The sequence below is a fragment of the Atractosteus spatula genome, chromosome 12 (assembly GCF_055471065.1).
Source record: "Atractosteus spatula isolate fAtrSpa1 chromosome 12, fAtrSpa1.hap1, whole genome shotgun sequence".
NCBI lineage: Eukaryota > Metazoa > Chordata > Actinopteri > Semionotiformes > Lepisosteidae > Atractosteus > Atractosteus spatula.
The window spans coordinates 36,100,532-36,116,774 of NC_142717.1; the positions used below are offsets into that span (position 1 = coordinate 36,100,532).

At 35.6% G+C, this 16,243-nt stretch overlaps 1 protein-coding gene across 1 annotated transcript in view; it reads right to left on the reverse strand.

Moving 5' to 3' along the window:
- sntb1 (syntrophin, basic 1) overlaps positions 1 to 16,243 on the reverse strand; it is a 38,572-nt gene that overhangs the window by 15,745 nt on the left and 6,584 nt on the right. Inside the window, exon 2 of the mRNA XM_088929840.1 lies at positions 1,870 to 2,086. Within this exon, the coding sequence (XP_088785966.1) occupies positions 1,870 to 2,086 (217 nt within the window). The remainder of the gene's footprint in view (positions 1 to 1,869; positions 2,087 to 16,243) is intronic.

The window sequence follows — 16,243 nt, forward strand, 5'->3', positions numbered from 1 at the left end:
CTGTAGAAGAAACATAAGTTATGAGAAGCGGAGTGAAAGCCTAGGGACCAAATAATCTTCAAGCATAACAAGCCAGTTGTGGTTTGACTCCTCTGCGCTGTTTCCTGTGAGTGGCTTCTTCATCTGAGAGAAACTATTTTTGAAATCTTCAGTTCCAACCCGTTCAGTTCTAACTCCAGTTCTAAAGTGCGGTGGTACATTAATATCTTAAGTTACAAGTCACCTCAGAATAAGGTTTATCTGTCATTGAAATGAGCAATGACAAATGTGTGAAAACACAACCAGCAGTGCCTAGTCATTTTATGTACTCAGTCACTGAGAGCATCGGGCTCCAATGGTGCATGATTTAAAGGTTTTGTCTCAGCCTCCTGACTCGAGAAAAATTACACAAAAAAAGTACTTTGACACAAAAAGGGGAAGAAGAGCTGTTCCAAAAGAGAAGCAATCAGATTTAAAAGTTGCAAAGGCTAGGCAGGGGGTTTTCAGCCAGGGGGAAAAAAACAACCTTCAAGATACTTTGAAATGTATGCAAGGAATAGACATTAAAGGGAGAAAAAGAAAACAGAATTCAAAAAGAATGACACTTTGATCTGTGTCGACTGTGGATTTCTCTCTTGAACAATTTGGTTTTTTCATTTTACACTCCATAGCTATCTCACTGTACTCTGTCTGAAGTGGCTTTTCAGATAAACCCTTCTGATCACAGGCAAACAGTTCACAAAGAAGAATGAAAACTCTTGGGAGGTAAAAATAAGAACAGAGGGACATATGGACTGCTACCCACCTACTGACATTTTTATTGCCAGTTCTATAGATAATGCAAAACGAAAGTGTGAATAAGTGCCTTCGGCTATCAGTCTAGAATTTACACTCTGATCTCAACTGCTCTGTTGAGTCTCAAAAACAAACTGACAACATTTCTCTAAGTCTATGTCTGAAATATCAAGATTATAGTCAAATCTCACAAAGATGTTCACTATTCCTGGGTAAAAGCTGATAAGGATTCTATCTGTATATCTGAATTTTTCAGGGACTCTCTCATTTAGACAAAAATGGAGCAATGTTCTAATTTAAGTAATAAGGTACGACTGTAGTTTGAATTCAAATAATTTGTTCTACATTTAACACCCAAACATTTTTTTTCAAAAGTTGATGATGTTCTTGAAAGCATAACATCAAGCATTTATACAAATCTGGGTTCTTTTCAAATATTAGAGATGTGAAAACTCTGCTGAGTGGCCAAAAAGTACATCATTTAGATTTGCAGTTCATTAACGTAAAGGAATTCTGGCCTGAATTCATTATTATTGGTGCAACAATGCTAACATTCAATCTCACTCTCGCTTCCTACAGAATTTGATCTTTTCATCAACCTAGTTTTGAACAAAAAGATAAAACGATAAACTTTGTAATGAAAGAATTTGCAATTCTCAGGAGTTTCTGTTCTCACAGTGTTGTCCAACACAGTTCTGGGGGAGTGCTTAAACACAGCAGACTTCTGAAGTCATCGTTAATATGTGTTTTGGTGAGAAAAGAAATTGACAAGCACTGAGAGACAAAACACAGACGAGTGATCTCCAAACCTCAAACATAAAAAGACAAGAAGCAATTTCTGTAATTATTTTTCATTGCAAAATATGAATAATTTCCATTAGTTTTGTTGAGTTTCACTTCACTGACATAAAGATTGACCCTACTGCCTTGTTGCTGTGACATATTTCTAAAGGATCTCTGCTAAATGCTAGCATACTCCAGTGAAAAACTATTTTTTCATTTATTATGAAAGAAGTACCTAAAACGTAGAACCAACTAGTGCTGTACAACTCTGAGTAAACCTTTCAGCAGTGTAATGGAATGTCAATCGTTTACCTGTTCTCAGGGTCTGGAGTAGTCATACTCCGTGTCACATAGCACATTTTCAAGGGGATGTATCGCCTGTCACCCTGAAGGGACACCGCTGGGGGAGAAGAAAGCTCGGAGGATGTGACGCCAAGCCGAGGGGACTCCGGAGGGGGGGTCTCCCATCCGATTTCTGACACGGGAGAGCCTTTCTTCACATAAGGGGTCGCCTCCCGCATATACTTCACTGCAGCAACAAGAAATAAAAAAAGGTTTCCTTTTAGTCTAGCTCGATTCTCCCATACATTGTATCTGGTAGCTTCAATAGAATTGGAAACAAGGATACAACAGGAAAACACTGTACTGAAGTGACAAAAATACAGTAAATTCAGGGAATGTCCGAGAAACTGTGAAGCACGGGATGACAAGTTTTTCACGCACAAATGAAAATGAGACGTTAACAGAGCAGTAACTGCTTTACACCGTCTTCTTGTGTAAATATGTTTTCACTGGGTGTCAACCAGGTGTACAACTGGTTTGTAAAGATTTTAATAAAAAGGTTGGCCTACTGAAGTGATTTTTCACATGCATCCTGCGTGCATTCTTTAAATATTGCAAACAGGATAAGAAGGGGGCAGATAAGCCCAATGGAGACTCAAAACTGCCGCTTTTTCATTGAGACCATGATTACATTGAACTGTAATTCAGAGACGAAAAAGGGTTTCAGGTGACTAGGATTTGGCAAAGTACAGGAAGCAGGTATTTGTCTTGAGCCTTATCCTTCACCTTACTCATCAAAACAAACATACTTTCACTGTACCATACATTGTTTTTTCTCCTTCAAATAAAACACCTTTCCTTATCACTTCATTATTATTGGACATCTCCTAGCAACTGCTGCAGTCAATACTTCATGTCCTTACTGGGGCCTCCTCTACCCTCTTACTCAAAAAGAACAAAAAAGAACTGAGCCAGGCAACTGCGTTACCTTTCATTTACTACGTCGTCCTGTACAGAGGACCCCCACAAATATTTCAGGCTGCTATAATTACTGCTATTCTCGTATTTCTGCCCTCATGTGTATTGTAGGCATTCATGCTGTCTTCCATATCGGGTTCACACTCTGAAACGGTGCTCTGCTAGCAGGCACGCACAGCTGTTATTTGAATCTCTGTGTAAAGGACGGCGTGTTCATCAAAGCCATTTTCAATGCATGGACAATTAAAATCTCAGTTTTCAAAAGAGACGGATGATTTAAGAAACCTGTAAATCAATTACTTCATCCCACATGGTTTCTTAAGAGTTCCATTGGCAAAAAAGTGTCCATGTCTTGCTTAATCTGAATGCACAGAGGCATTTAAGTATCTTTTCTAAACATTTTCTGAAACACTCAGTCTAGGCACAATACTTTATGATGTACGACTGATCTTAAGGTGTGAAGACCTTTGTCACCTTGCACTCCAGGGAAGAGCAGTGGTTAGAAGTCAGACTTGCTATTCTTTTTTATGTCTTGGCGTAGTGTAATACCACTGTCTTGCCCTGTGCTCTCCAGACTTGGACTGAAGAATTTGGGGTTTTATATGCTAAACACACATTAAATTAACTTTACAATATAAGTCAAGAACACTAAAATAATTTAATTAATTATCATTTGTATAAGTTTAAAAATCTTACCTGTATCTAATAAATCTTTTTTAGATTTTTCTATGTAATCATATTTTAGTATTTATGAACACTGACTTATCGTTTGCAATATTTTAAATCATTGTGCTTCCTCAATTATGGGTTATCTGAAACTTATTTACTGCACTTTGCTGAATTATGAAAGAAAACATTTTCACAAACCAGTTTTAATATGTCAATTAATTCACTGCCATTTGCTGTCCCTGGGCTCATTACATGCCTTTTTATAAAACCTGTTATACTGCATAAAAGAATTAATGGTGTCAGTTCAGGGAGGTTAGATATTCCGTATATATTTAACTTTAATATCCCAACTATGTTGCTTCTCAAGAATCTTGCAAGCTCTTTCTCGAGAAGGAGGTCTCAGATTTAAAAGCCATTAGAAGCCAGTTGAATTATATGGATTGAATGGTATCCTAGTGGTTTTATAGTCTAACACCTGGGTTACCTGCTTTTTTAGAAACAAGGATTTATACATAAGATGCCTATGAAACAGATATACAGTCATGTTAAAATACTGTATAACTAAACAGTAATAAAAAATACCAAATTAAGCTATCTTCCAAAAGATCACCTCTCACCCCAGGCACGTGTTTTTTATTAAACAAACTGGTATTTCCAATGTCAATAACCTTGAAATGAATGTGCAAACAAAACTAACTGCATAACTTGTTTTAAATTGGCAATTGCTTTAACAAGTCCTACTGCAAAATAGAGGAAGAGGTCGTGGAAGGTAATGTCACAAGAATTGGCAGCTTCAGGGTCAAATATTAACTTTAACTGGATGACGTAAATGAAGAAGGCAATGATAACAGACTTAACATCAACTCTAATTATTTTTTCTCTCTTTTCAAAGAAAACGGATACAGGTACAAAGCCTGTATGGAGTTCATATACAGTGGCTACCCTACCAAACATAAAGTTAGCTTGCAAGGTAATCAAAACAGGTTTATACCATTACCCTGAACTTTAAACTGCTCTCTTTCAATTAATTATACATTAGAAAAAAATCAAACTTCGACCAGAGAAAACCTTAAAGAAGTCTGAAATAAATGTATACTTCAAAGCTCCTACAGAATGCAAAAGGGGAATTTATTTAAGCGTCTACAGAAATATGAACTTATCTATGCCAAATTACGAATGAATGTTTAAAAGATCAATAGACATACAGATAAAAACCAAAAAAAGCCAGATAAAAACAAAAGTCAATGCAAAAATGCAAAAAATCAAAAATGCAATTGTAGTGCACAAATGTCTTTGAAAACATGTACCAATATAAGTTGGAACAACTGAAAATAGAAATGGAAACTATAACTAAGGGGTTAAAATGTTTTTTTCATAAAAAAACCCACAGACATTTTAACAATGCTAAACCAAAACCATTTTATTTGACTGTAAAATGGAAATAGCAAGTGCAGAATATCAGGTCTTTTTGTTCAAATTTGTTAACTGACTCAGTTCTTTTCACTTCCCCAGCTGCAAGATTTAAATGACACATTTAAATTATATCAGGAAAAGACAGGACAGCTTTGTTCTCTCCTGTCTTAGGAACAATCACAGATAAACAGTGGAAATTCTGCTCCGACTGACACTAGAGGCCTAAGGCTATGTGGTTCTCACTGTGCTTTCACGATAAAGATTTTTTTTAGCCACAGAAGGTCCAACAGGGACCTGACCAAGATATTTTAGACTACTCCTTTTATGGTATTTGATGATAAAGATTTGAACATCTTTAGAGTTTTGAATCCCAGTTTGTTTTACTTTCATCCCTGACCCCAGCTGTTTAGAAACACTGGGAGCTATTCATAAAAACAGAAAGTATGTCCGTATCACCCCATTACAACATTTGGATGGCTTTTTTGCCTCATTGGGTAAATAAACAGTCATGTAGTGCTAGTACTAGTTGGAAGTGACAGAAACCTGTGGGTAAGAGGCAAAGCAGCAAACAGACGTCAGTGTGTTAACGAGTGAACACGTCTGACAGCAGAGCTGACAACTATCAGAGACCTGCGGTGTAAAAAAAGTAGGACTGAAGTTTGGTGTGGAGCTAAAAACTCTTTTAGGATACAAGGTGATGTAACGTGAAGAAACAGCTATGTGTAAATATGTTTCTCCCTCAGATACAGCTTGCATAAGTAACCAGAGACATCTGCACCAACTAACATCTCTTTCATGCAACTTCAGTGATCTCTGGAATCATTCTGGATTGCAAAGTTACCATGACATTTTCATCCTTTCAAAATAAGAAAGCTCCTTTAATCCTGGAGGTTTTAATTAATTTGACTGAAAGTGCTGCAGTGCTATGATATAACTGTGTAAATATACCAAAAGGAGTTATACAGAATTGAATAGTCGTGTTCTGTGAAGGTGCTAAGTGCAGAAAACAGATCTTTTCAGGAAGCAACTTTATGCCATCAGTCTAGTTCTGTGTAAAGGCTACAATGAAAGCAGAATTTTAGTCAAGGTGGCTGAGACAGTTAAGCTCTTTATATTCCTCAACTCCTGTATTTAAATGAATCCCTGCTGAAGGGGAAAATGTTAAGATAGCAAACTTTTTATATTCTCCCAAATGCAAGATAAACATGTATCAATCTTTATTGCTCCAGGATTTCAAACTCTATGGGGGAACAAGGACAAGTGGACACTGTGGAAATCACAAGACAAATTGGCCATGAAAGAGATATTACCATATTAATATTGCCATATACATTATTAATACATTACTACATACTACTATATTATAATACTACTACATTTATATGGTAAATAGAATACAAAATATATAGTCATTTATATTATCAGAGAATGGCTTATAGCTTCATTTTATATCACGGCTTAAAAATAACCCACTTTGCTTAAAAAAGACCATACTTTGCCCAGCATTTTCTGTCCACAGCTCAGCACGGAAAGGTTAATCCGAATACAGCAGACTAAACTTGAGGCAAAGTTTCCGAATATATGGAAGGATAAGCACTTCAGACCAAGTATCAGGATGACTTTAAAAATATACATTTGAGATATTATTAAGACATTAAGGCAAATAAAACATACAGCAGCAATACTGTGAAGTGATTTTCAATGATAGATCTTCCTAGTGCACGTTTTCCTAAAGGAAAAACACTGTTGTGGAGGAGTTAAGGAATTTACCAAATGTGTAGCATATAGCTTCATGGATTATTCTAAGTAGGCCATGAAAGTTCTGGCTTTAAAAGTCCTCTTCAGTGATATTTGTTCCCTTGCTATTAGTGATCAGAAGGTGGGTCTGCACTGGCTGAAGTCCACAAATATAGGGAATAATTTTCTGGACGGACCAGCAGAGTTATTCAATAATCCACAAAAAGAACCAAAATACCGCTTTTTAATACAGTTAATACTTTCATCAACACACAGCATATCAACAATCGAACCGTTACAGGGATTCACACAGATCTGTATTGTTCAATTCAAGAGCCACCTGACAGAAGCAATATGAAGATGACAATGGCACACGAAGTTAGACATTATTTTATAATGTAAATACAGCTCAAATTTCATATAAGATACTTTGTCAGTACCTAATTCTGGAAAGAGGGGTTTATGGAAAAAAGGCACAGTAAATAGCAGCTGCAAATTATTTTGTTATTCTATTTATCTGAATTACGACTTTATACACAATACAATAAACCTTTTTCTCCCTGTCATGTGACAAACATTTCAGCAAGGTTAAAAAATCTATCCCACTTGCTCTGCATTTATAGCTGCGACCAGCTTTGAATTATTAATTTGAATTACTAACTAGTAATTAATAATTAATGGATCAATGGTCAAAAATTAGACTGAGTAAGCGACAAGCAGCCTGAACTACAAATATTTTAATGCAAACACTATTACACTAGACACACTGAATGCTGAATGTTGCATCATTCTGATGTTATTCAAATGAACTGGATATATTTTGAGATTTCATTTTTAAATGAGTTAACTCTAGCCAAAGAATTATAATTTTCAACTGGTTAATTGTAATAAACCTTTTCAGACAAGATTGAATTTTCTGTGTGTAATTTGCATTCTTCACTGGCTGAAATTCAGTGCGCAGTAATGAGCACATTACTTGTTGTTATGTTGTCTGCAACAGGGCAGCTAATGGCTCACCACAAATAGAGCAAATCTGTTATTTGTCTAAATAGCACAGCCACAGCCACACATTTTCTTTTATTACATTAATTAGAAAGCAGCTGTAGAGAATGGAAGAAAAGACCAGACTCATTTCTCAGATCATTAAAACTCTTAAATTAAAACTTAATAACACTGCTCACATTGTGTGGGTTCGGAGAGTATGAAGATTCAATTTAATTGCACCACCAATGGAAACCCAAATTTACAATTCTGGGGAAAACGCAGACAGAAAAGAATGATTATTCTAATTCTAATGACAGTTAATGACCAGGTTCCCTGTGGAATTCTCCAGAGACTTAATATGGTCCTCTTAATTGTACTTTTCTAAAAACACCAGTGTCTAAACTTCCATCCATCCACTTATCAGAAAACTTTATATTCATGGTAAGGCTTGCAGCAACATGCAGTCTACCCTGTAAGTATTGAGGAAAGTCAGGTGTACACTCTGTATGGGAGACCAGTGTCTTGCAGGGCACAGGTGCCTACACAAAAGCACAGAGGGTTACTTTAAAGACACCTGTATCAGAACTTTCTAATGAACATGACAATAGTGCTCCCGTTCACAACCCTACTCATTAGGAGAATCCAGCAGGACAGGGAGATGTCATGTTTGCAGTACTGTACGGTCATGACTCACTGTTTTCAAGGGCAAGATTCATGTTTATTTAAAACAACTCTCCCCATATTCAAGGTAGATGTGTCACACTCAAGGGCATTTCAGTAAGCGCTGATAAAAACATTCAATTTTATCTTATCAAGGCTTACAAATTTTCTTAACATTTTCTGCTCTTTGTTTTAGGTTCAATAATTCCACTTCCTTCTGACACTCTCAGTGCTGAACACTTTCTACCTTATTGTATAACTATGCAAAGGTAATATTTTTTTCATCCTTCATCGTTAATGTCCTTGAGTAACAAGCAGTGCTGAAGAAAATTAGTTTTATATAGTAATCCATTACTTGTGTATGGTTTAACTTTTTAAAATTACTATGAAGCTCTGTGAAAACAATCTCTGATCTATGCTGTTTGTATACAGTTACTAAAGAAATACACATAGCATATTAAACAAAATTACAGTAAAATTCGTTATTGATTTAAAAATGAATTCCTTACACAAAAGCAACAGTAATGAGTTACAAATAATTACTTTTAACTATTTTAAAGCTCTTTTTGAATTTTGAGAATCACACTAATAACTTACAACTTAATATCCCACAGCAAACATTTCAATAAAACAATTACATCTAAAAAGTTGTGATAATAAAGGCGTAACACATAGCTCCAGTCTAAATGAATGTTTCAAAAACGTGATAAAGGCATGTGCTATTAAAATGTATTTACTGCACTGTACATCTTATTAGTTATAAGAAAGAAGTTCTACACAGGAATAGTGAAAGTTCAATGTGACTGACTCTTTTTGAATAAGTGTTTTCAGTAAATAGTATATCTCAAAGTATATCCCAAGGAATATTTCACATAGTAGTTACAAAAAGTATGGTTATGTTTGAATGTTGTGAATTATACTAGAAATGAAACATTTAAATTTTTCTATTCTTAATATAAATTGTTAATTTACAGGTAAAGCAAACCTAACTACTCTAAGCAAAGTTAAGGTAAAAGATATTTTCCATCTATAATTTACATATTGGAAAGTGATATTTTTAACATTTAAGTTTTTTCAACTTATTTTACAGATTGGTATTTGTTTCCATATTTTTCCTATGCCTGTCTAATATAGCAAAGTATAAAATCTAACATCTTATATTTCTTCAGACTTAATTTGGTCATGAATACAGAAGAACAGTGGTAAACTCTAAATTCCTAATCGGTCTTCTTTTTCAAGTGTCAAATAAGTCTATGGTGCAACACATCAACACTGATGATCTACAGAGTAAGCATTACTCATGTAACAATGCTTATATCACCATTTTATCTGTAAAACAAGCCTCACAAAGTTCTTTTCTTCAATGGCTCTCCTTTTGTTTTGTAGTGTCACATTACTGTAAAACAGCAAAGAAAATCTGTCTTCAGTATGAAACACGTGTCAGCGTTTCCTCCAATTAATTCCTTCCTAAAGCCTTTTGTCCCCTGGCTCCAGGTATGCCATTTGTCTCTAAAGAGAACAAAACCCCACAACCAGGAAATAAACAGTCAGACTAAATTAAATATATAAAGAATTGTGAAACAGGTCCCTAGGAAGGTCCTGGAGGTGCTCAGTAGCTTTAAAGGGAACTTTTCAGACATGAGTAATTTTCACTGCTCATCGAGCAATGTGCATACAATGTTTTTATGAGATGTACATGAACTATATTGTGAGGTAATCAACTCTAAAAGCACCTACAGTGGACAGCAGTTATGATTTTAATATTTCACAAATATGGTATTTTAAAATAATGGTAAACACAGATTTTATTTGGTGACCCTTATTGAGGAGGATTTCTTAAACGGTATCCACCATTCAGAAGAGATTACAGTAGAAATCCCCAAATTAAACTGAAGTGAAAAGGGACAAGAGATTCTGTAGGAATGTTTTGCACAATGTAGTCTTATACCAGCTTACTACACTGCATCCATATGCTTTCTTAAGAAGCGCTACAACATTTCAACTGAAATGCACACAGCAGGAGAAACACAGCCTTGCTTTTAGTTCAAAGTATATGTATAATAAACAGTAAGAAAGGTTAAAAGTGGGTATGTAACACAGGAGACAGCTGTTTGCAAGTGTTTATGCTGTGTAGATGATGCAAAATTGATAAAAAGCTGACTCAGACTATAGCCTGCGACTTCCTTTTGGTTAGTGCAGATAAGGTATGATCAAAGCAAGAACTGTTTATTGGGACTTCAATAAAAGTACTTAAAAATATGCAAGAACTGATCTCTATGAGTCAATGCTCATTCAAAAAAAAAGTGTCTTATTGGATTTTTTATAGAGCACAGCTACTTCTATGTCTCATAAACGGAACAACACAAAAAACAAAACAAGCACTGCAGTTTTAATTCATACCAACATATGTCAATTCATAATTCAAAACAATTCATTTAGTTTTCTACTGTTAATTCAATTCATGATAACACATGAAAAAACAAATTTAATCTAAATTAAATTTAGAAACACTGGTGAATTTACCTGTTTTTAGTCAGTGATATCGTCTCTCCTTTCAATGTATGAACTGTTTCTCTCATGTTAATGCTTTATCTAAACCCCCAAAATACATAATCCCTGTGTACCTGCTCAAAAGAGCATTGTGACTTTGGTTTAGTCTTAGTAAAGTCAAGCATCTGTCCATAAGTACAAAAAATGTACACAGCAGGGTTAAAAGCTGGAAAATGGAGGGTCAGCTGAACATTTAAAGAGTGGAAAACAACTCTCCTGTACACTTCAGGTTCTGTTTTTTAATGTGATTATTAAAGGCTGATTGAAACTGGAAATTTCCTTGACAAATCATATCCAACTCAAAAAGAAAAAAGTCAACATACAAAAAATATTGCTAAAATATTACTAATATGTATTACTACTATATATACTAATATATTCCATTTGAATTTGTAATGATTTGAATATACATGGCTTGTTGTAAAACTGTTGATTTTAAAACAACTTCATCCATCTTGAAAATGACCATTCAGTTTCAAGAATATCTTTTTTAGATATTCACACATTACCTTGGTTTAGAAAGGTGCGTTAGTGTTACATGTACTAAAAGAGTTTTGGCTGGAAAATGAAAATGGTACTTTTGAAATAAAAAGGAAAATGATGCAATACTAGCTCAAAATGTAAAATACTGTTTTCATTAACTGATGGTTCCCCATCTGCAGTAAAGACAGAGGTAAATGGCTAAAAGTTTTCTGTCTAAAAGTGAAAAAAAGAGACCAGTGACGTTATATATGTTCCACAGCAAAGAAGTGCCTCTGTCATTTCATTACCCACAGGAGGGGCAGTTTTAAGATCTGGATTGAATTCAAACCACAGGCAATAGCACTGAAGATATGAAAGTAAACAGAGAACAGTTCTCAAGTTAAAAGGCAGAGCCACTGTGTAAACTGTCTTAATGCCAGGGAGGAGTTTCACTGAGGTAATCAAGAAATGTATACTGAAAACCACAGCTATTTTCCATTTGTTGCTAAAACGAAAACTACATGGTTCAACTCAGCCAGTGAAATTTTACATTAACGTTTTCAAAGGAATATTTAAAATGAGTATGATTAATACCGAGTGCCTTTCATTGCTGAATTAATGAACTCTCCTTCGGATTTAGCCTGCAAATATTGATTGTTTAAGCCAAGATCACGTTTTAGTGTTTGAGTGTAATATGCTGCTCATTTTGGAAGAATACAGATCTTTAAGATAATAACACTTTTGGTTTAAATTAACAAATAGAATTCAAACATATGGTTACTGGCAAAATCAATAAAAGTTAAGAAAAAAGACCAAGCTTAAAGTACAATGCACAGTTCTAATGTGTGACAAAGTTTACAGTGAATCTATCCGGGGACACTTGTGAGTCATTTTTCTCCCATTATTACCCAGTCATGTCATGCTGTGGACGTGCATAAAAATGCCTTCTGTTTCCTGTGTTTTTAGTGCACTCGTGTTGTCCTTGCAGTCCTTTTCATTTCTGCGTCAGCGGGATAGTTTCCCAGTGAGGTCATAGAGCAGACTTCGGCCCTCAGTGTTGTCTATGCACAATTCCAGATGTATAATGGATAAAACAACAGCCTGACTCCGGATGCAATCTCTGTCTGCCTTGGTGTCCTTCATGTTTTCTTATCAGTTTGAACCACTGCAAAAGCCCTGATGCCAAGGGTGCTGGTTATACATAGCTCCGAAGAATTGCTACAGTAGACATCACCTACCCAGACAGATGTTGAGAGATTGAGATTATATTTAAAATATACTGTAATTATTTTTTCTCCAGCTGGCAAACCATAGAATCCAGAAGACTGAGAACATAAGTCATCCCCAGAAGCCCAGCAGCTTCTATGCTAAGATTTATGTTCATCACTGGATATTCTATAATTTATTTTTAATTTCTAAGGGATACTGCAGATCCAAAAAGTGCGCCTATCCATTTGCAGGCTCATATATGACTACCATTTATTAACTATTGAACATTTCCATGTTAAATGAGCTTGCAAGCCAACACACCCTCTTGACACAGAGTACATAAAGCAACATTTACTGATTATCCTCTCAATTGTTTTTTAACATGGTAGTCTGGCAGGTGCCTGTTTACACAAACGGGGACGTTTTTCCTGGGAGGTTCAGGGTTATATTACCTACTTTCCAGTCATTCTATTTTGTGACTCCTTTTGTGATATATTCTGTATCGGTTCTGTGTAATTCACAGCTGTTTGCTCTTCTTATATTAATATTTGCCGTGATAATTACCAGAGCAAACACAGGCCTTTCTGAGTTCACAGAAAGAAAACCGCGCTCAAGGAAAACAAAACCACATCATGTGGTTCACCAAAAGCCTCTGTGAAGCCGATCTACTTTTTTCCCTTAACATGTTTTTCACGTAATAAAATTCAACAAAACTGTTTTAGTATTAAGACCCAGCTGGGAAAGTACAGAAATGAGTTTTTCAAGTTTGAAGTGATCAAACCAAACCACAATTTTATGGCACGCATAACTTTTGGTGAAATGTAGCCTATTATGATTTTTTATTATTATTATTATTATTCCTCAGGTATTATTTATCTGCAGCACACACATTTCAATCAATCGCATGTTTCTCGAGCCTGGACTGTGGGAAGGATGTGTTAGAGGCCTAAAAGTCTCAGGTGCTACTGTCACTGTGTAGTCTGTGTTGTAACAGAACACCTTGTTTCGGTTTTTTCTTTGCCGTTTTGTCCAGAAAGCTGATTTCAGGTAGTGCCATTTTTTGGAAGACTGCTCTCTGCAAAAATAACAATTAGTCCCGGGAAGTTTACGGGCACTGACAATAACAGTACACCTATGCTGTAGCCTCTCTACAGTCTGGATCTTACCCTGTGTGGATCCCTGCTGGGTCTCTAGTGGGATCAAGGTCCAACAAGAGGTATAATATAGCTTATGCAGCAGCGTAAAAGCTGCGAGTCTCTGAAATACACTGCATCTGTTATAAATCAGGGGGATAATAAAGAAAAATTAGCCTGTCTAATAAATATTAAACCTGGTCACGCACTTGCTTTATCTTTGAATTTCCTTTACTTTGGCAAAACACCCTGAAATGAAAACAGAGAGACATAGAAGGTAAGAACGCCAGGGCCGCTGAAGTGTGGGTGGCTTTGACAACCTGCACTAAAAATATTTCTTTCCATTTGGTTAAAGAGGAGATAAAAAGGGGCTGTCATTGTTTGACGATTAAACGGAAAACAACCTCTGTGTTTCCTTTGCTCATATTTTCCTTGTACAAATGTACAAAACAATGAATTAAAATGATGGTGAGGTGCTGGTTTTCAGTCTCAAAACCAAAACTCTTTCGGCCATGACACCTGAAGAAGGCTCCACGGCCGAAACGTGTTTTCTTTCTTCTCTTTTCAGCACAGAATTATATTCCTTGTTTATTAGAAATATATATTTAATAATATATATTGCAGATATTTAAAACTAGAAAGGGTGATATGAGCCACAGCTCTTTCGATTGGCTAATAGCACTCACAAAAAAGCAACCAATTTTACAAAGAAGGGGCAAGAGCGCACTGGCACAGGAAAGCAACTTCAAATAAAGCATTCAAATGGTTTGAACTACATGAAGTAAAATGTTTCCTGGTTGAAATTGAAAGCTGTGTTCATACAGGTACAGGTATATGCAAATTTACCTTTTAAAATTAAAACAAAGCAATCTTCTTTAGAAACTTTGCATAACCAGCCTTGCAGAAGTAAAGTCAGTAGATATCGGTAATAAACTCCCAATGATCTGTAAACAAACAGGATGATGAAAATTATAAAAAGTATAGGAAATTACACAAAACGCACATCAATTTGAAAGACCTTCTGTAATGCTTAAAAACTGAAGTAACTGAAAAGAGAATGTACCTATATTCATTAAAAAAGAAGGCAACAGAAGGTCAACATTCAAGAAACTGTATTTGGGTTCATCCTCTTGAGACCACTTTTTTCTGAAAGAGCAAAAATTTTGAACATTATTTCATCAACTTCAAATTAGAAATCATGGGAATCTGAAGCAAAAGTGTTCCTGTATTACATGACAAAGTTCTTAAAAAATGCTTTACCTACTGAATGTCCGTAACCACACAATAAATGACTGCGTTCTTTAGGTCTGGTATGTGTTAGGGCATGTTGGAAAACTTCTGGTGAAACGCATTCACTCATAGCATCTTACATTTTCCACAACCTCTCATTTAGCAAAGGCTCAAGCCTTTGAGACAAACAAGACCGCTGTACACTGCTGAAGGTGGAGAAGTACAAAACTGAACAAATTTTGTTCAATTTAATACAATAATAGCATCCATCGATGTTTCTAAAGTTATGAAATACTGTTGACAGCATGGTAAAATGTGAGGGTAGGAACTTAGTCTAATATTCACACCTTTTAGACTTCAACAGATAACATAACTTCCTGTTAGCTGGAACTGAGGGGACTCAACACATGAGTTACTGACTGTTTCATTAATGATTCTGACAAAAGATGTCTCAGAACACAGAAGTTTAGGCTTATCTTAACTCTTGACCATGAAGACAAACTTGTCCTTACAAAGTCAGTAGTGTAACACGGTCTATTCAGTATGGCATGCCACTATACTGTACAACTCACTGATTTGGTGTGTTGACAGAATGTCTGCCTTTTGTAGAAACAGGACTAGAGTAGGTCATGAATTCATGTCCAGGGTCTCACGCTGTTACTAACTGGATAAACTAACTCACTGCCTAATCACAATGGTGAGATGACTTTGAAGATAAGGTCCATGATGACTCTGCAAGTGTGTACATATTTCACTAGTGGTTCACATGATCCCATTGTCTGCATTGATCACAAGCTCTCACAGCATTCAAATGCAGTTTTAAAAACATTTACCAGACAAAGAAAACGTCACTACAAACAAATTAGTTCTGCAGTTCTTGATGCCCACATTTTATTTTTATTCTTCATTTAATGTTATTACAGTAGTGTTAATATCCCACTGTATTCTATGTTATGACGTTATGCATTCAGAAAAGATGGGCCATTACATTTTCTACATGTAAGTCATGAACATTGTATTTCAATGCTGAATCCAGATTTTGAAATGCCAGTTAAATACTTTCTACAGATGTCTGAATTCAGCAAGCATTGAAAAAGATGGACCTGTTTTAATACGACTCATGAGCTACACACATGCTGAAGTTGGAGATGTAGTACGTAACGTATCTTTTCCTTTGCAGCTTATAAACACGAGAGGCCCAGATCCTATTGTAGGTACAATAAGGTCTCACTTCTCTATGGCTCGAAAGTCAGGCAAGACAAAGAATTGTTATTTTTTCCCAGTTAACTTTCTGAAAATATCTGATATATTATTGAGTCTTGCAGGACTATGGTTGGAAGGAACTAGAAATGAAATAACTGCAAATGCAACCCTCCTAA